Source organism: Eumetopias jubatus, unplaced genomic scaffold (assembly GCF_037043125.1).
Source record: "Eumetopias jubatus isolate StellerSeaLion01/CBP00866 unplaced genomic scaffold, mEumJub1_p1.0 scaffold_3, whole genome shotgun sequence".
NCBI lineage: Eukaryota > Metazoa > Chordata > Mammalia > Carnivora > Otariidae > Eumetopias > Eumetopias jubatus.
This window is the reverse complement of record NW_028274809.1, coordinates 88,999,194-89,021,211: the sequence shown is the minus strand read 5'-3', so window position 1 is coordinate 89,021,211 and position 22,018 is coordinate 88,999,194. Positions and strand designations below refer to the sequence as shown.

The window sequence follows — 22,018 nt, the reverse complement described above, 5'->3', positions numbered from 1 at the left end:
CACAAAATGCACATGACTAGGAAGAACTTCCTAAGGCATGCGTACCCAATGCCCTGTTGTGCTCTAGGCTGGCTATTTACCTCAGGACTGAGGGAGAACAAAAGGTCTTATCCCATAGCAAGTGTGGTCTTTCCACTTCTGGTTATATTTTTGCTATCTTCTACCACCTAAATATAACTATTGTTTACAGGGTGTATATGTTTAGTATATCACATAGAGTCCGCTAAATTTTGGCAAATGTAGTTGCAGGTATTCATGCAAATTATTAATTGTATATATTTTTAAAAGTTTTTCATCAAAATTTTCATCTACCACTTGGCAATCTAAGGCTAATTTCAAAGCAGGTGATGCTGGACTTGTGAGGGCTAGATATTTTCAGCAGTCTGAATCAGTCTTAATGGGCACAAACAAGAGAGTTGACCATTCAATCATTCTTCCATCAGTTTAAATGGAAAAGTAAAATGACATTGTATTACAGCTTTCAGACCATATAATGAAAAAGTGCAGAGATTCTCTTTGTTGATTAAGTAGAACCAAAAAAGTTCATATAAAATAGATTGCTCATATTCACACTACAAAGGAATATGTTGTTTTTAATTTTTAACAAATCCAAAGGTGAATCATATCAGCAGCATTGTTGTAAATTGTATTGTAGTGCAGTTCTTTTTCATAAAAATACCATACAAATGGTCAATCAATAGTCATCAGCAAAAAGTAAAACCCAGAAAACTCAGAAAACAATTAACCAGGAGAAAGATAAAGAAGGAGGTAATGCTGATGCCAAAACAAGTATAATACTGTTGAAACATACAAAAGTAATCCTTATATTTTATACATTTATACAGCATATAAAAGGTATCACTGATTATGCCACTGTCTCTCTTATCCCAATTTCTATTTTCTTTGGAAGCAGTTCTTTCCTTTCATCAACACTTCCTAAGGAGTTTCGACAGTTTTGCCCATCCATATATAGTTTTGCATACACCGGATTGGAGTAATTTGTTGGCTGAAGGAGAAAAAAAAAATAGAGAAATTCAATTTTTGTCATCAATTCTGACCATATTTTTTTTTTATTTTCTAGGATGTCTATCTTTCAATGTTAACCACATTTATATGCAATATATTTAATTTTCTAAATAGTAATTACATAAATGTAATTAATTTCTGTTTACAGGCTTTAGTTGACTTTTGTGCAGTATTAGATAAAAACATAAGTGTACGTTTTTCAGGTAACTTGGGAATCTAAGTGGAACTTTGACATAAGAGTAAAAGCCCGAGGATATCTTTGTGAAGACAATATTCATTGAGATTACTTAAAAGCATAAAACACTAAACCAAATCATCTTATTTCCAGTCCGTGCGTTTGCCACCTTACCGCCATAGCAGTGGCAGGAAAGATGTGTTTACAGAAAGTTATCTAATTGCTTGAGGCTTACAATTTTTTCAATATGAAGTTAAAAACAGGAAAACAAAGAAAATAATAGTAAAACGCATTGGTGGAATAAACTTTAAAATAAAGACAATATTTTTGCTTCAAACAACTTATATGTATTTATTATTGTAAATACTTTTGGACTCTTCCAAGGATTTGAAGTTCATAGTTATCTTAATTTTCATAGATACCTAGAGCACTTTGAAGTAGAATCGAGACATGCAGAAGTGATCTCTTCCAGTTGAAAACATGCAATGTTTATCATTTTATTAATTGTAACTAAACCCAAGAAGTTACTGCCTAGTTTTTGTTTAGTTTAGTTTTGTCTTCCCAAATGCAGAACACTAAATCTTAGTTCTGACAAAGAAACATACAATCTTTGGGCCATGCAAATGAGACAGACATGAAAAAAATGAGAATGAAAAACAACTGATGCGAGAGAGGTACAAAGGAGAACATACTCATCCCCAGGAATCTTTATACCCTTATTTTTATCCCTCTTCCATCTACCTTAAACCATGTAACTTAAGACCAAGTACCATCCTCTAGAAACTAGTTACTTAATAAAAAAAAATTTTTAAGAGGGGTCTCATTAGACCATTTCTAATTTCTCAATACAATGCCACATTTTGTAGTATATTTTTATTTAAGTGGACACCAAACTTGTAAATACTAAACAAAATATCTTAATAGGAAATGAGTAAAACCAAACATAAATTTAAGTTTAAATTATTCAGTTTAAATTTCTAGCTAGAGATTTCTAAGAATAGCAAAAACTCATTTTTATTGTTAAAGAGCTGTGACATTTTCAAAATCAGCAGAAGAGCTATTTCTACTTACTAGCTTATCTAAAATGATAACATGTTTTCTATGTAATCTTGCATAAGCAGGACATCTAACATAAGCCTCAGATTTTAATGCTGTTTTGAAATCTCTTGTTAATTAAAAACTCAATTAAAGACATCCCCTATCTAAGTCCAGCCATCATCTTTCATTGCGAGGGGTTCTGTGATGGAATGGATATGGAATAATGAATTTTCTTCTCTCACCCCAGCAGTTAGTGGTCCTTTCAAATCAGAGTTTAGGTAGATGGGAGGCGCTGTGTGCGGAAGCTTGAAAGCACTGGACCCTCCCCCTATATACCTGGCCTGTATGTAAACAGAGAATTTTAGTTTCCGATCTAATATCATGGAACGATTTTCATTGACATAAACTCATATTAAGTCATAAAAATAGCATAAAAATACTCATTAGCTCTGGGGCACAAACAGTGTGTTCATCGTAGCTTTAATAGATTAAGAAAAAACTATAAATATTGGATCTCTCCTTCTTAAGACATTTCTGTTATGTACAGCTTACTGATAGCATCAGTAAGCTTACTTACGCCATGCGTCAAGACACCTCCATACATTTCTATTTATTTAACTTCATCCTTCCCAAAGAAATCATATCTTTGCTAACTACTCTGTGAAAAATATACAAGATTCCCCTACCTAAGGTTTTGTCCCCTTGAAAAGTTCTGACAGTAGCCCATTTTGAACACTCAAATATCTGACTGCTTCTAATTAAAGATTTATCACCACCCTATATTTAAAAAAAATAAAAATGTCACATTTTAAAAAAAATCTGTATTTTGAAAATCTGACTCTCCAAATGAATTACTAATTAAACTAGTTCACTAAGTCTCCGTGCAAGAACAATGACTTTAGATTTTCTTGGGTTAATAATCACAAAGTTGGGGATAAGGGCAAGGGTCTCAGAAAAAAATTTTAAATATAAAATCAGGTCAATATTGCCTCTTCATTTCCCCCCACAAAGATCTCATTGAAAAAATATTGAAAATTATCTAAGTAAAATTTGAGATGAATTTGGAGATAAAACCAGTAAATACTAATTTCCTTTTTTTGAAATCTTCAAACTGTTCTGTGATTGCCTCCATAGTCAAATCTTTTTTATTAACTTTACTTACTGTCTCAGTTATTTTGATTAGAAGATAAGATTGAAGTATAAATTTTAACCATTTTGAAAATAATGAAAATGCTCTATAAAATCCTCTTTATGTGTAATGCAATTTTCATTTGATCACATCATGATTATATCAAACCATCATGACTCAGCAAATACTCTATGAAAAACATTTGGTCATTAAGGTTGCTTCGGTGTGGTCCTCTTCTTTCCAAAAGTGTTTATACCTATTAGGACTAGTTGTGTCTCTTGCAGTTACTCCTTAGGCAATAATTCATATTTACATTTCAAAAATCAGAAGCTAGCTAGACTCAGCCATCTAAGTCACATTAATGTAATTTTGGTCAATCAGTCAGCAAATTGGTAAATAAATATTTATTGAATGTTATATGCAAATACATTAAAAGTAATCTGAGGGGCACTGAAGCATAGTTTTATCTTCCTAGAGTAAATGTGGAAAAATTTTTAAATGGAGTACTAAAAAGCCATTTTCTTTAAGTAATGAAAATTGGCTTAATTCTATCACTAGAAATAAAAATGATGGGGAAAGTAAGAACTCTCCTTATGAAAAGTGTATGAAGTATGTCCTCATCAGTTCATATTATACTTACAGTGTACTTTCTCCTAAGAAAAATTCAAAGAATATGAGAAGTCTATTATTTATCTTCTTCATAAATTATCAAATAACAATGTGCACCATATATAGAGTCTTTCCTTTTTAAGTAGAAAACAATGAAACTTAGGTTTCTAGAATTTATTTCATGAACAATTTCAAATGTAGGAGTTAATTAATGAATTAATAATTAATAATAAGTATAAATTTACTTCTAATTAGGAAAAAAGTCACTACAATATCCTCTGATCATGTAAAAATATACACATGCACTAATAATTGATTCCTTTTCAGAGAAATAAATATTTGACCATTGATTTCAGGCTCAGATATTCTGGCCATGGATTCCCAACTAGCCTGAATGTATGGGACCCTATTCAACATCTTTGGGAATAGCTGTTGCTATGAGCGCAAACCCATTTGGACATAGATTGTGATTATTTACAATGTAAAGGGGCATTTTGGACAAAGCATCTTTCATATATCAGAAAATAAATTAGTTATTCAATAAATGAATGAGTAAGCTAAGAAAAATCATTCCATAATAGCAAATTGATGTTCTAAATTCACAATAAAATAGTCTATCATTACCATGCAAAATATGAAGATAATACAGTGTAGTGAATCTTTGCAAGTTTATCTGGATAATTGTATCATTCATCTATTTCTCTTGAAAGCTGCTAACCTGAGTATACAATGATAAGAATAGAAACTTTACCAAAAAAGTTAGATTTTTAGGCTGTTTGTATCAACAACATAACTCAAATCGATAGGAAGGCTATTATAGTAGAAAAATATTTTTTCAAAAGTAATTTGACTACAAACAAATCCGAGGGCACAGCTTAGCTGAATCAATGAAACACTACTGGAAATAAAATACTTATTTTGACACTCTTTTTATTATTAAAAAATAAATCAGACAGTATTTTTATGCTAGGCTGTACATTTATATATGCTAGCATCTCAACACATTTGAGTAAAGCATTATTGTAAGTAAACTAGACATGTTTATAAACTAAATGAATAAATACATATGTATTTTCCAAAACATGTTATCTTAACTTCATGCTTCAGGTGAATGCAAGCCATAATTTAATTTTTTTCTTTAAAAGAGACTATAACATTCAATGCATCCTAAAGTTCTTCACTGTTAACTTCAGATAAAAGAAATGCTGATAAACTTCAGGACTATATTACAGATAAATGACTCAGGAATGTTAGTGCTTATTGTCCATCATCTTAAAACATATTACCTTTGTTGCATCTATCATAAAACCAGGATCTAAAAGACCTCCATCGTTGTGATCATGATCCACCTCATACATGTTATAAGATGGATTCCCAATTTCTACATTGATTCCTCCATTGATAATAGGCTGTCTTCTAATAGTTTTTGTCCTAGAATATGTGAACATTAATGTAAGTGTAAACTGTCTCAATATTACAATCATAATACATAAAGCTATCATATTTGTAGATTTACTGACTTATTTTAACATAACTCACAGAGTTCATAAATAAAAGTGCATTAAAAATAAATATTTATCAAGTCAAGGAGAACCAAAAAAGTCTTAATGTGATAAGTTATCCAAATTACTTAGATTTGACAGCAAAAAATGCACTTGGAACATAGTCCTCTTAAATAGCTGACACGTTAGTTGAAACTGAATATTCACTAATTCATTATTTCTTAAATTAACTTTTACCCTTTATTCCTGAAAACTATGACTAAAAAGTAGTGATAAAGAATCTTTGAAATAGACTGTTTTCTTTTTTTTGTTTAATTTACTTATTTGACAGAGAGAGAGAGAGAGAGAGAGCACCAGCAGGGGGAGGGGCAGAGGGAGAGGGAGAAGCAGGCTCCCCACTGAGCAGGGACTCGATCCCAGGACCCCAGGATCATGACCTGAGTTGAAGGCAGATGCTTAACCGACTGAGCCACCCAGGTACTCCTGAAATAGATTGTTTTCAATCCCCAAGTCATCCTTTTTTAAAAAACTGACTCACAAACACTTGGTTCCAGATAATAACCTTACAGACAACTTACTCCTTCCAGATCTTTATAACTGCATGTTCACAGAAATTGAAAAATTATACTTCCAGGAATATATAACATAAACCAATGCAGAATTTGTGAATGAAATGCACAAGTTGTGATACATAATACATATTCAGTATCATTGTATTGATATTACTAATCTTACACATTAAGATAATAGGATGCACTTCAGAGACTCTTGCTGTTTCATGGAAAAACTACCAAAAATGTAAAATTCTACTGAAATTTAATTAATATGTGCCCTTGTTAGTTTTGTTAGAATATACAAATGGAGCCATTCCATCAACATAACAAGGGAGACGAGAGTTCTGAATTATACTCACTTTAAAATGAAATAGAGGGATAAAATGGTTCGAAAACAAGAATTTGCAGTTGGGATAACTAAATCACGTTTTTAAGAATTAAAAAAAAATTAAATGGAAAAACACTATGTTTTTGTACCTCTGTATGTAATTTATTTACTGACCTTTTGTCTAAACCATTGAATCTTACCTTCTTTTTCTTTTACAAAGCACTAAACCAATTACTAAGGTGGTTATCAAAGTCACCAGGAGGACTAGAGGCACAATGATAGCGATGCTTCCTGAAAAAGAAATGCATGAATAGGTGAACACATAAATAAAATGATTTAAAGAGTGATATAACTGAATACTTTATTATACCAAATCATTTGACCATTGATGTAATGAAAAGTAAAGCTCAGGCCAAATGTCTATATTCTTTTTTTTTTTAAGATTTTATTTATTTATTTGAGAGAGAGAGAGAATGAGAGATAGAGAGCACGAGAGGGAAGAGGGTCAGAGGGAGAAGCAGACTCCCTGCTGAGCAGGGAGGGAGCCCGATGCAGGGCTCGATCCCAGGACTCCAGGATCATGGCCTGAGCCGAAGGCAGTCGCTTAACCAACTGAGCCACCCAGGCGCCCCTCAAATGTCTATATTCTTAGTTCATAACTATGTTACTGAAAAATCACTCTCCTATTAAATAGTTGATCTGCTGGAAATTTTTCTTTAGATATCTTTCGTTTATGTGTTGCAGTTAAATACCTTGAGGTTAGAAATGCTGATTTCTTTGTCAGTCTAAGTCTGATTCTCACTACACACATTTTCTTGCAATGATGTAAGTACATGTTGGTTACTTTTTGTAAATCAATGGTGACTGAACATACACTTATATAGTTCCACTGGCTACAATCCCACCTTTAGTTTTGTTCCTTTAGCTATAAATATTCTCTATCAGTGAGTACATGTGGCAAATCAGATGGCAGCCTGGTCAAACAGTAGGACATCAGAGTTGGATTCAGATAGAGCTTGAGTATCAGTTTCACGACTTACTTAGAATGAGCCCTTGGATAGGTTATTTCATACTTGAGGCTCATGCTCTTCACCAATAAAACAGAGACAAGGAGATCTACTACACAGGGCTATTAATTTGGTTCAACAGAATGGGGGGTGGGGAGGCAAAGGGGATTCTCTTTCTTAAGTTTCATTCCAGAATAATTTCAGCAAAATAAACCTGAGGGTTTGGCTTATGTTATAAATGTCCATTTTCACATTTTTCCATGTATTTACAAAAATTATCTTAGGTTGTATCACTTATCTTCAAAATGGAATAAAAGATCTATGGAAGAGATCTCCAAGAGTGGTCAGAGAAACTGCGTCTTAGTTTTTATGCATCTGAGCATAGGGGAGAAACAAAATGGAGGAGAACCTCTATTTCTGCCTTGGCAATAACAGCATCCATTCCACCACCACCCCTGCCCGCCCCCCCCCCCCCCGGGGAAGGAGAGAATACCCCTTTGCTGGTAATGTGATCCACAGGAGAATACACCTACAGTTATGTCATGCAGGAAGAGAACTGAGAAGGTTGCTTAATAACAAGAGAGTATTAAGTAGTTCTATCAAGTCCCTAACGTTAACTTTTCCAACAGATAAATATCTAGTGCCTATGACACAAAGGCTGTGTCCCTTTAGAATAAGCATCTGGTTGATTCTGTTGAGTAAGCAAAAAACTAAAGCAAGTGAACCTCAAAACTAATTGAAATTTTTGTGGGGATCTTGAATGGCTCAAGAATTAAATACTAGGAATTAGTAAGTATATAAACTTTCCTCTGCAAATACACATGCATGTAAAAATACTGTGGTAGAAATGAATGGTAATATTTAGCATAATAAGCAGCTCCTAGGGGCTACAAAATAGTAATACAGATCAGTTTTGACAACTCTAGACAGAAGATATCTGTGTGACATTGTCCATACTGGAGATTGCTTACCAAAAATACCAAAAAGGCTTTATTAAGGAAATCTTATGTACAAAATAATGTTCTAATTTGGAACTTTAAAAATCATTTGTTTAAAATAACCAAATAACTACCTTTTCCATGCAAGAAAAAAAAGGGACTTGTCTTATTTAGTCGGTTTCTAAAATGTAAAGCTCATTCTATTATTTTGTGTTCTTACCAGGACTCTACAACTTAGTGAGTTTGATATTATATTACTTTCTTGGTTTGGGGAAAGTGAACTTTATATGAATGTGTAATTTATTAGTAATTAATGAAAGTAGAGAATCTGGCACCTTGGATAGTAATTAACATTTATTCACAAATTTTTAAATACCAGTGAACAGCTTGGTCTCTTCATAAACTATGACTTCAACTGACTGATCATGACTTTATAAATACCCCTACGTCATTATTTTTTCCCCTAAAATTTGTGGTAAATTGATAGGTATAAAATACTTACCAATTCTGGTCTTAGGGTATATAGTTACTTTCCCTTCACTGCCAATTGTATATTACTTAAACAAAAGATTTTATTTGTCCTGTATAGTTTCTTTTAATCCTATATAAGGTAGAAATGTTGGCATGTATACATGCTAAAAAACTTACCAATCTCCTTTTTCTTTCTCCCATCTGTGATGGCAGTTCCAATTCCTTACATTGCAGCACTTTAAGAGCCTAGACTTCTAAACTGTTTATATAACCAATTAAGGTAACTGCAATAATGCTTAGGATAGCCAATAAATAATGCAGGGTGGCAATTGGGCAAGTTTTTAAAATGGATTTTATAAAATTTTTATATCAAATGTAACAATTAGTGACAACATATATTTTTAAAAGAATTAGAAGACAGATATTTATCAAAATAAGTAGAATATATAGCAGTAAATATATTATAACATATATCAATCCAAGGTTACCGCAGGTGATTTTTTTTTTTTAGCTATAACTTATTGGTGGATTGTTTAAACTGATTTTTTAAAAAGATTTTATTTATTATTTGACAGAGAGACAGAGAGAGAGAGAGTGAGTGAGCACAAGCAGCGGAAGCAGCAGGCAGAGGGAGAAGCAGGCTTCCCACTGAGCAAGGAGCCCGATGCGGGACTCGATCCCAGGACCTGAGATCATGACCTGAGCTGAAGGCAGACACTTAACCGACTGAGCCATCCAGGTGCCCCTAAACTGATTTTTTAAAAAAGCACATTCTGTACTTATTAAAGATGGAGAGGATATCTCGACATCTTGATAACCTTGTCACATAAAATCCAAGTTTTTCTTTGCAACATTGTTCTGAAGCCTCATTACACAATACTTTTCTGTTAGAAAGGACTGTGTTATCAAATTGTTAGGTTCAAGAGACCCTTTCCCTGGGAGGGGCAGGAAAGCTCAGCAGTTGAGAAAAGACTGTGGAGCCAGGCTATCTTTGTCCAAACCTCAGCTTACTAGCAACATATCCTTGGGCAAATTAATTACCTTTGTCTCAGTTCACACCCCCATAAAATGAGAGTCATCATTAATATGACCTCATAGTAATGTAAATAGGATTGTTTACCATGTAGAAAGTATAACATACATGTTTATTAAATAATTAAACATATATAGTGCCATAGCACTGTGCTTGAGTAGGGGAAGGTGGTGAGATCATTTTGGGACATGCTGAACTTGAGATTCCCATGGAATACAGATGATATAGACATTGCCATAGATGTAGATAATGGATATAGCAATCGTGCAATGGGATCTATGTCTCAAACTCAGGAGACAAACCAGGATTGAGAATAGAAATGTGGGGGTAGGGCGCCTGGGTGGCTCAGTTGGTTAAGCGACTGCCTTAGGCTCAGGTCATGAACATGGAGTCCCGGGATTGAGTCCCTCATCGGGCTCCCCGCTGAGCGGGGAGTCTGCTTCTCCCTCTGACCCTCCCCACTCTCATGTGCTCGCTCTCTCTCTTATTCTCTCTCTCAAATAAATAAAATATTTAAAAAAAATTAAAAAAAAAGAAATGTAGGGATAATCAACATAGAGTCGGTAAGTGAGGTCAGGAATTATGGACCACCATGAAGAGTGTGTATATAGTGTAAGTGGAGAATGAGTTGCCCAGAAGAGACAGGGAAAACGTATCTCACAAAGAAGAGAGTTGCTTCAAGAGGTAAGAAGGGAACCAGAATAATTCAGGGTCATGGAAGTCAGAGGAAGAGGACCTTTTGTTTATTGGTTGAAGTTATAATGGTAAAATATAAATATTAAACATGCGATTACAATTAATCTCTTTTGATATGTTGCTATATATTCTGCTCTTAAATTCATGTTCACATATATGCATAAATGTGAACGTAGATATGTTTTTGTGATTAGGATGTTTTCTCTTAAGCATTGTGATGAACTGTAAGTTTAAAAGTCATCAAGAATATATCCTCATGTTGTGTCACTCTCCCTCTTGTCCCCTTGATGCCAGCACACTGGTCTTTCAAGACCTGGAGCATCTCTAACTCGTTCCTGTTCCAGCGCTTTTGTACCTGCTGTCCCTGTGTTTGAAATAGCCTCAGCCTCTTCTCTTTCTAATCTTTCAAATCTCAGCTTCTGTATCATCACTCAGAGAAATCATTCCTGACTCAGTTCTCACCTGCCATTCTCTATTTTTGCTTCTTTTTTCTTTATTTGCCTCCTTCACAGAACCAATCAAAACTTACAGTTATTTTATATATCTGCATGTTTTACTCAGTTATTTGCTTCCTTGCTTTATTGCTCTTTACCCTTCTAGAACCTCAGCTCCAAACACTCCAAACAAGAGGCACTGTCTGTCTCACTCACTGACTTGTCTCTGGGGATCTCATTCAGTACTTGACACTTAGTTGAGGTTTGATAAATATTTGCTTTGGGAGAATTAGGACAAAGGCATTATTTTGTTGCATGTTTCAGTTATCTCTCTGTATTTGCAAATTTTTGGTTCCTTGGTATTGCATAATTAGTTTTTTTTTTCTATTTTAAAACAAGATGGTATAGAAGAGATAAGGGCAAAATAGGAAAAGAGGAAACAACTCCCTAACAGATATCACATCTCTGTTGTCGCTGTACTAAAATACAGCATCTCAATATTACTGCCTCACATGCTGAGTATATTCTTATCCTCTTTAATTTTAGCAAATATGAATAGCATAATTCAAACATTGAGCATTCACTCCTTTAAGACTTTATGTAAAATTTAAATAGAAGTACCCAAGGAATATCTTATCATATTTAATTTGAAACTCTTCAAAATAACTTCAGAAGATTCAGACTAGCTTTTTTTAAGTGGAACCTCAGCAGAACATGCTAGGATAATAGATCTGTTTAATTCCACAGGCTGATCTTTTGGATACTTTAAACAGCAACAGCCAGAAAACATCAGTATGAGTACTCGGAGATGATTAAGAAAGTTGTGCATCAATTAGAAAAGTAAATCTCCATGCCAGCTGACAGTAGACAGGCCAACAGAAGCAGTGTATTCTTTATTATTCCAAGGTCTGATGATTATGGAATGCTTCACTGTTAATGGAAATGCAGATCTGAACACTGCTAAAGTATCTATCTTTCTTACTGGGCAGATGACTTCTCTCCAAGTTTGGGGAACATTTGACAACCATTCAAAACTACTGTGCTTTACCTTAGGTAGGATTAATTTAACTACCTTTTTTCCTTCTTCCAGAGTTATTGAGGCAAGTTTCTCTAAGCACAAATGTCTGATGATAAGTGCCTTTTAATAGTGTCATTATGTGGTCAACTTTGCTCAAATTTAAGAAAATTTGACATTTACATAGCTAATAGCCCTTTCAATGTGCATCGATACTTCCATTAAATTTAATGACTTTAAATCAGTGATAGAAGGAAGGACATGGGAATCATTGGAAAAAGGGTTACAAATACTGGCAACTCTTCTGTTTGATAGTCTTTATTTTAGAAGGCTGTATGTAGTTAGAGGCATTTGCCTTATAAGGGAGCTTTTTGACCCTGCAAATAACTGGAGACACCACCCTCCATTAAAAACATCTGTTGTTCCCGTCCCCAAACCATTTCCAAACACCAAACTTTCCCTTGAGGGTGAAACTTGCATAAAATTTGAAAATTCAATTGATGTGCTACTTTGTAGTCTTTTTTTTTTTTCACGGAGTTTATCAATACTTAAAATTGTTTTTGACTCTTTAAAAAGCTATATATCTCATTTATCTTAGATAACGGAGAAATCACCAAAATAAAAGGCTAAGTCTCCACAATTCTCAACTTATAAATTCAGTGTGTTCTATAGGTTGGTAACCTGAAATGCATTTTTCATTTAAAAACAATGCTATTAATGACTGTTGAGTTTGGAACTGGTTCACAAAATCATATGTAACTTAGTGTGCCTCCAGAACAATTAAAGGTAATATGGATATGAGCCCTAGATCCTGGGAAGAGAGAATAAGAAGTTTTGTTTTGTTTTGTTTTTTTTCTCCTTTTGCAATATCAAATTAGGCAAGGTATATTTTGCCTCTTCTACTAACTTTTATGAACCAATTCCTCAAATCCCAGGGCCCTATTCCTACAATAATGTGCACGTAGTTTTCCTAAGGACTTTTCCCTTTCCTTCCCTAAGGACAACACACAAATTCCAGGGTAAGCCCCAAACACTCTATGATCAAAGATTACTCATCTCATCTCTGCACATCTAGGCTATTTACTCTAGATCTCTTTGCCAATTTTCAAACGCTCATGCTTATTGGCCCAAATTAATCTCTAAATGGTGGGACTTTGGACAGTGTTGCTTGAAAGATCTTAAGCAGTGACAGAGAAACTATTTGGGGGCAGGAGCAACAAACAAGTAGATCAACAAACACTGAGATCCGGTATCGGGGTACAAAAATTGCATATTTTGACTTTGAGAGTGCCTTTCCTTTTTCACAAACTCCATAGTATGTTTTTTTGTTTTCATGAAAATTTTTTTCACCAGCAGTGATGGACTAGAGGAAGATTGCTAAGGTAAACAGTTATCCATCAGTGATATTATTTTTCTTCTTCAAGAATATATTTACCCACTTGATAGATATTACATACTTCAAAAGTTCTCCATTCATAATAATATTAATGACAATATGTGTGAATTGGGAAATTTTATTTTTTACTTTCATTTTGAAAATCTTTAAAAAATAATTTAAACTTGTTAAAAATATACACATAGACACACAATGATGATGTAGGTGGACTTTCATATCAGTGACCCATCCTAAGACTACAGCTACCCAAAAATGATTTGCAAAATGTTGAGCTATATTTTAATACACTTCAAAACCAATACTTTGAAGACAAAGAAGCAATAAATCAACCATGATCCTTATTAAGATTTGCTTGTTAATATACTTTTCTTTAAGACTAACCAGTCAAGTCTGCTTTACAACAACATATTGAAATGCAATTTAAGAAAATATACTTTGCTCTAATTAAAACATGGAATTACTTTTTTTTTCCCTGGAGCATTCTCATATCCATTGTGATACTTGCAGCCTTGGTAGCTGATGTACATTTCCCCAGAAAATGTTATGCTAAGTTTGCAGATGTGCATTCTGAAAACTACCAGAGTTTGAACTCTTGCTGACTGAAAGACCACGTGAATGCTGGATCCTGTCACCAGGCGAGCTCAGTGCTCCAACTTTCCTAAAATACCTCGATTGCAGTGCATTTCCTGCAAAATTCTACAAAGATTTTCCAAGACTCAAGTCCCCTAGTAATGGCATAAAAAAATCATTTCTGTACCATATAGAACACCCAAGATGTTCACCTGAGTTACTTACTTGTGTTAATATGATCAGACTTGCTGCTCTTTGGGGCTGGTCTCTCACATTGTGTACCTGACCAGTTGGTGGAGCATCTAGGAGGAAAAAAAAAAAAAAAAAAAAATTGGGTCATAACAAAACTCACAAATCTGCTAATGTAGTAACTTCAACCAAATGAAATGGAGAAGCCAGCCATCACAGATTCATAAATAATTAGGTAGAGAGTTCTGCTAATGTTCTGTGTATTGCCAATATGCTGAGGGTAATTTCAACTGGACTTCTCTTGTTAAAATACTTTTTTAAAATTTAGGTTTATAGTAATTTTCCTTATCCTATGTTAAATCTTAAATTTAGCTTATTTTATAGCAAAACTGAAATCTTAATTAAGAATTGGAAATTAATTTAAGAAGTACTGAAAATTATAAGTAGCCGTGATAAAAACTGAGTTTGCCTGTCAAGCAAATCCATCCTTATTAAGTTTCTGGGATTTTTCCCCCTGTCTTGCTCTATGTCCAACGTGTAATTAACCATTGAACAGCAAATGGTCATCTGTATCATCAAGCTGCAGAAGTTTTACTCTTCTAATCATGGATAGGGAAATGCAGTCAATGATTTAAAATCATACTTCTATTCTTATGGAATCAAGACAATGTGCCCAAGTTTTTAGTGGGAGAAGTTGTCTGCCCCATGTAGGTACCATGACACTATGATGAGAAGTCTAGCAGAGGATGAAAACAATAGATCCGATTAAAATCTTTTATTTAAACATAAATCTCAGCCATATAATTAGCTGGGTGCATCAAAATAAATGCTGGAATGGTTTTAGCTATGTTTAAATAATGCTTATTGGCTAACACAAGATGCCTCTGTGCATCTGTCAGAGGAAATCCACAGAGAGACCATTTAATTGGCTCCAGTTCTTATTTAAAATGATTGTCAAATGCCACCATATTAAGAATAGCTGCACACAATAAAAGAATAGCTTCCAGAACCATTCCAAGTAGATCTCTCTGGGCATGGTGGCCAAACTAAATAACTGCAATTTCAAGGTTTCTGCAAATTCTGTCATAGCCAATTCAGATAGCTGAAGCTGTTGTTGGAACCAGGCTTTGGTGATGCCATGTGAATTATCTGGGATACTTGTGAGGACAGTGTTGGCTCTCCTAAAACAAGGGCAAAATCTTATAAAATCATCATGACTGAAAAACTCAAATCATGAAAACAAAAATTTGTTTCATTAAAGCATATATTAATGTCAGCATAATTGACAATAATGTTACAATTCAAGAATATAGGTATTTGATTAATAATGATATTGTAAAAGTATGAGTATGGATTATGGTTTAAATGAAAATTAATATATTATTAGGGCATCATTTATGCATCGTCTTACCTTTTTGTTTAGATTCTTTATAAAAAGCTTACATATGTATTTCCTATACACATTTACTATATACCATAATGCAATAAATCACTAAAATAGATAAATAAATTTTAAGGCCAGGTCAGTGACTCTGTCTACATTCCTGAAGTGAGGTAATGGAATGAGCACATTTTCACATAATTATAATAAAGTGGACAATGGATAAAATCACTGATTTTTAAAAACAATTTTCCCTCAGTTGTGATTTTGCAGATGAATGATCTAGAAAATTGTTCCAATTCTTTACAGTTTCTAATTCTTGACACAGTCCACCGATAATTCAAAAATAAGGTGTTTAGGATGATTTAGTAAATATGTCGTTGGAGTGAATTCTGATCATTGCAAAATTCTTTTTGTTTATATAGCTTTACGTCTGTCAAATCTTCCTGAGGATGTTTTACATATTCCAATGGGAAAAAAAAAAACAATACTGATTGCTTAATAATTTTATTGTAGAGCTTATGTATAGAAGGCTATTTTTGTGCTGGCATATTGAATTACTGATTAAAATATAAAACTTGGCTCTTTACATTACCTACTTTGATAAACAAACCAAACCAAACCAAAAGACACCTAAATCAGGGCTCATGTTAAATAAGAGGAATGACCTGAGATACACTTTATTATGTTATTACTAGAGATAAGAACCTCTGGGCTCATCATTACACTGAGATGCTGAGAAGTCAAAAAAATGGAACTGCTCAGAGTTGGGAGGATTAAATGCTAATTGACCAGATTATGTTCTGACATGAACATCATGTATCCTGAGTACTTTAGGAAGTTATGAAAAATATGGCTTTATAACTCCAGAAGAGGAAAGAGAGATTTTTTAAAAAAAAAGATAAGAATAGTGTGATTCTTAATTCCAAACTCTGGAATTATTTAGGTAGGACAGGTGGTATTTGTTAACAGTACTGATTATCTATTTTATCCATTACCTTGGAACCCAGTATTTATGATGGATAAAAGAAATCACCTGCTCATGGTAATAAAGCTCTCTTCTTTTAAATTGTGGAACCACATTTAAATTCTTAATCTTCAGGGAATATTTTACTTATTACATACTGGAAATAACTCTCAAAGACTGTGTGGGAGAAATAATTAATTTTAAGTTATACATCTTAATCGGCTGATGATCACCTTGCAATTTTCTCTATACTCCTTATAAAGTAATGTTTTATGGCCAAAGATAAAATATGTTCCACTGTTCTACATTTGTTATAGTTTTAAAAAATAATCTCTTTTGAGATATTAAATCAAATAGAAATCATTATTCTTGTTGCCTACCTTACAAAATGACTACTTAAGGCATTTGCTGCTCCATGAGTTCTTCTTCCAGTGGTTGATTTAAGACCAAGTATTTTTACCATCTTTATAGCAATTCATAAATCTTCATACTCTGAGTAGACTACAATGATCAAAGCCATTAATGGCAGGGCATTTAGGAATCAGAATGCCTGAAGATCATCAAAATTTCCTGTCCAATTCCTCACTGAATCATTTGCATTATCACGCTGACTATATATCCCTGGCATCTGCCTCTTTTTCATTATTCCTCAAGCAAAATCCACAGTCCATGCCCTGGTCATTTTTAATCTGTACTGGTGCAATCCACTGCTTCCGCTAGTCATCCTCAGACAATTGTGTGGTGCAGAGGGAGAGAATATCCAAGCAGACTCCTGCTGAGCACAGAGCCCAGCACGAGGCCCTATCTCACAAGCATGATACTATGGTCTGAGCAGAAACCAAGATTTGGATGTTTAACTGAGCCACCCAGCACCTCCCCCGTTTTTTATTTCTTATCAGTACAAACACCTCTATGCCATTACTTTTACAGTTATTCTATAGGCTATTTCTTACTCTCCTTAACCTTAGGACAATAAAAATCACCTTCTTTTACTTCTATGTTTATCACTATGACAGTCTGAATTATTTAACTTTTTAAATACTTTGGTGAATTTTAACTAGGTATTGTTGGAACATGGATACAGAAAGAGAGAACGAGGTAGAGAGAGACTTATTTATTTAAACTATCTTTTATCCTTCTTTTTTTCCGTCATCATATAAAGATACTGTGCCGGGCAGGTTTTTTTTTTTATCATTTTATTTTTTTTCCCATCATGATAAATGTACTGTTAAATGCCCATCCTCTATTTCTCCCATCATCCCACCAACCTCCCCTCTGGCAACCATCAGTTTGTTCTCTGTCGTTAAGAGTCTGTTTCTTGGTTTGTCTCCTCTCTTTTTCCCTTTGCTCATCTGTTTTGTTTCTTAAATTCCACGCATGAGTGAGATCATATGGTATCTGTCTTTCTCTGACTGACTTATTTCACTTAGCATTATACTGTCTATGTTGTTGCAAATGGCAAGATTTCATTCTTTTTTTTACGGCTCCTAGCATTTTCTTGAAGTCAATAGCTGCCTGATAAAGCTTTATAGATTTCACACTGTTTTTGAATTCTTCCCTTCTCTCTAAGGCTATTGGCATTAAAAAAAAAAAAGATTATTTACTGCTGCATTGTTTTCTTAATCTTATTCTTCCACTTTCATTATAGCTATATGTATAAAAGTCTTAATCATAAGGTATTTTATATTTCATTTATGTTCTACATTAGTATGATTAGCAAACTGAAAAAAATGCTAAAATTGAAATTTTAGAGTCCCAAATACCAGAGATTTTCATTAAGCAGCTTGAAGTTTGGGCCAGAAATCTTTATTTTAGTAAAGCGATTCTGATGCAAGTAATTCACAAATCACACTTCAAGAAATATTTGAGACAAGTTATTATTATAGTCTCACAGACCTTGTTCTTATATCAAACATTATTTGATTTTTAAAAAAAAATTTATGATGAAAATAATAATATGCATGCCCAGAATGATTGTTAAAAAAATTAAGTTGTATTGGTAGAAGGTCTTTACACAGAGTACTAGAAAGCTGAATGGGTTTTTGATTTTGGTAACTAATTCTCATCTGAATGTTACTATATGAAATGTGTAGTTAGTTGATTTACTGTGTCCTTTAAAAGTTTGTGAAATTATTATATATTTAATATATACTCTGTTTCAATTGTAATATTCTGTAGCACGAGGGGATATCTTTGTGTACAGGTAATAGTATAGCAGATATTACTAGGAAGAATAGTAAACATTTTTAGAATATCAAAATCAGTTTGGCATATATCAAGGCGATAAAAAATAATCTTTACATTTAAGCATAGATATAAAACATATAATTAAACTGTCCAAAATAGTGCTAGCTCTGAAGTAGTACAGTGATGGAGGATTGAGACTATCAGATATAAAATACTAAAGGTGTATTAAAATCTGAGATACTGCCTTTCACCATGTAACAGTGATCAACTTACATGAACCACAAATGTCATTTTGCAGAAATGTGGTTTAGAGTCACCTGCTTTGGGAGAACTTCAAAATAAAATAATGAGATTAATATCCACTCCCTGTTTTCATCAAATTGAAAGGTCATGGGACTCTTCTGACCAAAGTAAAATTCAAAGGTGAACCTTCAAGCAATTTGGAATTGAATTTCCCCTCTTCTATATAGGCTGCCCTTATTAACCATGAAGATGGAGACATTCAGAAGAAAAAAAAATCTCACGGGGGAAAATGGCACAAAGGGATTAAGGAAACCTTAGAAAACTTGTGCATAGTGTCATGCATCCTTTAGTGCTCCAAGAACTTCAATAAAAAAATGAAAAATATTAAATTTTGTGCACCAGATTTATATAGTAGTATTTCCATGTTTATGAAAAGAAAATTAAAAAAATAAAAGTCATTAGCAAAATATTTTTTCCAGTTAATTTTGCAAATTTTAGTCTTTTGGTGTTGACAACATGACTACATTTGCGTGGTGTTCCTAACTTTGAATCTCTCTACTCTATGTAGCTCCCAGTACCTTTTCTGCCCTTCTCCTTGCAGACAGTAGTATTGCAAAATGTTATATATTTAGACAGATATTTAGATATTTATTCACTTTTTTGTTAATTTTACCATAAAGCACTTTTTAATACCTTATTGTTTCACAACTTTGTGAGCTAAAATTATTTCATGTATTCACAATGATTCATATTTTTTGTAACATGCCCCCCAAATTTCCTACCCTAACTTTAGTGGAAAATTTTGCATAAGGTCCAATTAATATTTGCTGCACTTAGAATAAATATATTCATATGAAAAACACTCTTATTCATTTCTATAATAACCTAGGAGTTGGAATCATTCACTGTGTGAAATGAGGAAGTGCATGTTCAAATAATTTGTCAGGAAAAAAAATAGCTAATAGGTGGTAGAAATAAAATGTGGTGTTATTATTTCTTCATTGTTTTCTGCGACATTGCCATTCAATGACAATCCTTCTAATTCAGTGCAGGAGTAAGAAAAAATGCTTTTCTTTAGTCCCTCATGCCCAGGAGAGCACTGGTCCCTCAATAAGAAAGTCAAAGTGTTGTCTGAACAAAAGGAAATAGTGTATTGTTTTGAGTAATAAAATGGTAGGAATTACCACATGAGCTCAGAGCTGGGTCAGTAATGTTTAACATTCTGTCTCTATCAGTGACAATGAGGAACATATTATTAAAGAGAGTTTAGGAGCGCCTGGGTGGCTCAGATGGTTAAGCATCTGCCTTCGGCTCAGGTCATGATCCCAGTGTTCTGGGATCGAGTTCCGCATCGGGCTCCCTACTAGGCGGGGAGCCTGCTTCTCCCTCTGCCTCTGCCTCTCTCTCTCTCTCTCTCTGACTTTCGTGAATAAATAAATAAAACATTTAAAGAGTGTTTATATCCTTCTTGATATCAACTTCACATTTTTATGTTGGTTCCAAAATATTGTAAATGTGTCTCATATATCTTTAAAGTTTCCTCATCTATAAACTCAATACAGTTTTGACCTTCCAAAACTATTCACTCTATATTTCACTGACTTGGTATGTTTTACATACAATTTTGTACTACAATTTCTATTTATGCAGTATTATTCTCGATCTGAATTTAACTGTTACTTCTTACATGGTAACAGCTAGGTATTACCTTGTTCAGTTTTCTTCAGAAAGATTAAGGTAGTAGCTTAAATTTATGTTTGTTTTTATAAGTATACTTGATTCTACTCTATAAGAACATATTATAATGCACAGTTTAAAAATATTACATTAAATGATTGTGTTATCTAGTACTGACAAAATTAGTAAGACAAAAATAATCTTATTTTAATATTAAGAGAATTTGGTCAGAAAGAGTTTTGGTTTCTGAGAAGTGTTAATGTGATAAAGTAAAAAAAAAAGGGATATTAAACTCTGACCAACAATTATTTTAGGAAAAGTTAAAATTAATAAGAAATTGAAGAGGTGGCCATGAAAGAAATAAAATTAACAGAATGGATTATTTAAAGTGATTTATTTTAAGAAGTAATGAGGTCTATAAAACAAATGAAATCTAGTTTGCCAAGTAATTACCCATAAAAGGAAGTTCGTTAAGATTGGGTGGTTTAAGTTAGAAATGTTTAAACATAAAGTTCTGCACAGGCCACTTGAGCAGACATGGCCACCAAAGTATGAAATGATGACTGAATAAATACAAAAAAAAAAAAGAAATCTCTTGTAATGGAAAATTTTAATCACCTAGATATTCTCCAGAAAATTTTACTGAAAGCAGATCTGAAAAGCATGAGGTGTTTTTTAGAGTGAGTAGACAGTTTCTACTTCACCGAATACATTACATGTACCAAATGAAAGGGAAAAGAAATAATCATAAAATTAGTATTAAGTAATATGGTGGATGTAACTGAAGACATAAAAGCAGATGTTAGAACCAGTGGTTACAACGCTATAGCTAAAGGTGGGAGAAAAAACATAAGGCATGCTGTAATACCAGTAGAGAGCTCTCTCTACATATGGCCAAGATGAAAGGCCAATCCCACAAATGTCTTAAAAAGATAGCAAACCGTGGGGGGTGGAATTCTCCATGCGTCATGCCATGCACACAAAGTAACTAGTTTGCCACCTGAATATTTTGCAATTTAGCACAAAATAAGGGTACACAATAAAGAATTTTTCTATTAAAACAACAACAACAACAAGCAAAAAACCTCAGGAAGGCCCTTCCTAATTCTTAGGGCTTCTGTGGTACAGGATGGTGAAATGTGAAACCAATTATGAGGATATCTGGCATATCCAACTGCACCTATTAAGTATTGTTCAAGGTGTATTAATCCCATGCAAATCTGGGGCAATGGTAGGAAAATCAGGAAGTGTTATCACAAGGTTTTGAGTGTGTGAATGTCTTTAAGTCCAATATAACTTTAATTCTCTAAAAAAATATTTAATTTACATTATACTGCAGTGCTCATGCGCTGGGATATTGATGTTAGTCATGATAATTTATAGCCTAAATCATTGAAAAATGATTCTGACATAAAAATGGACTTCTGCTTTCTGGTACAAAGCATACTCTTTG

At 33.5% G+C, this 22,018-nt stretch overlaps 1 protein-coding gene across 2 annotated transcripts in view; it reads right to left on the bottom strand.

Annotated features, from left to right (window-relative positions):
- Positions 1 to 865: 865 nt before the first annotated feature.
- Positions 866 to 22,018, bottom strand: part of LRP1B (LDL receptor related protein 1B) — a 1,880,289-nt gene continuing 1,859,136 nt past the window's right edge. For both annotated transcript variants that reach the window (XM_088022156.1, XM_088022157.1), the window contains 5 exons: positions 14,147 to 14,223; positions 6,562 to 6,652; positions 5,264 to 5,408; positions 2,482 to 2,580; positions 866 to 1,006 (listed from right to left, as the gene is read on the bottom strand). In XM_088022156.1, the coding sequence (XP_087878282.1) occupies positions 866 to 1,006; positions 2,482 to 2,580; positions 5,264 to 5,408; positions 6,562 to 6,652; positions 14,147 to 14,223 (553 nt within the window). The remainder of the gene's footprint in view (positions 1,007 to 2,481; positions 2,581 to 5,263; positions 5,409 to 6,561; positions 6,653 to 14,146; positions 14,224 to 22,018) is intronic.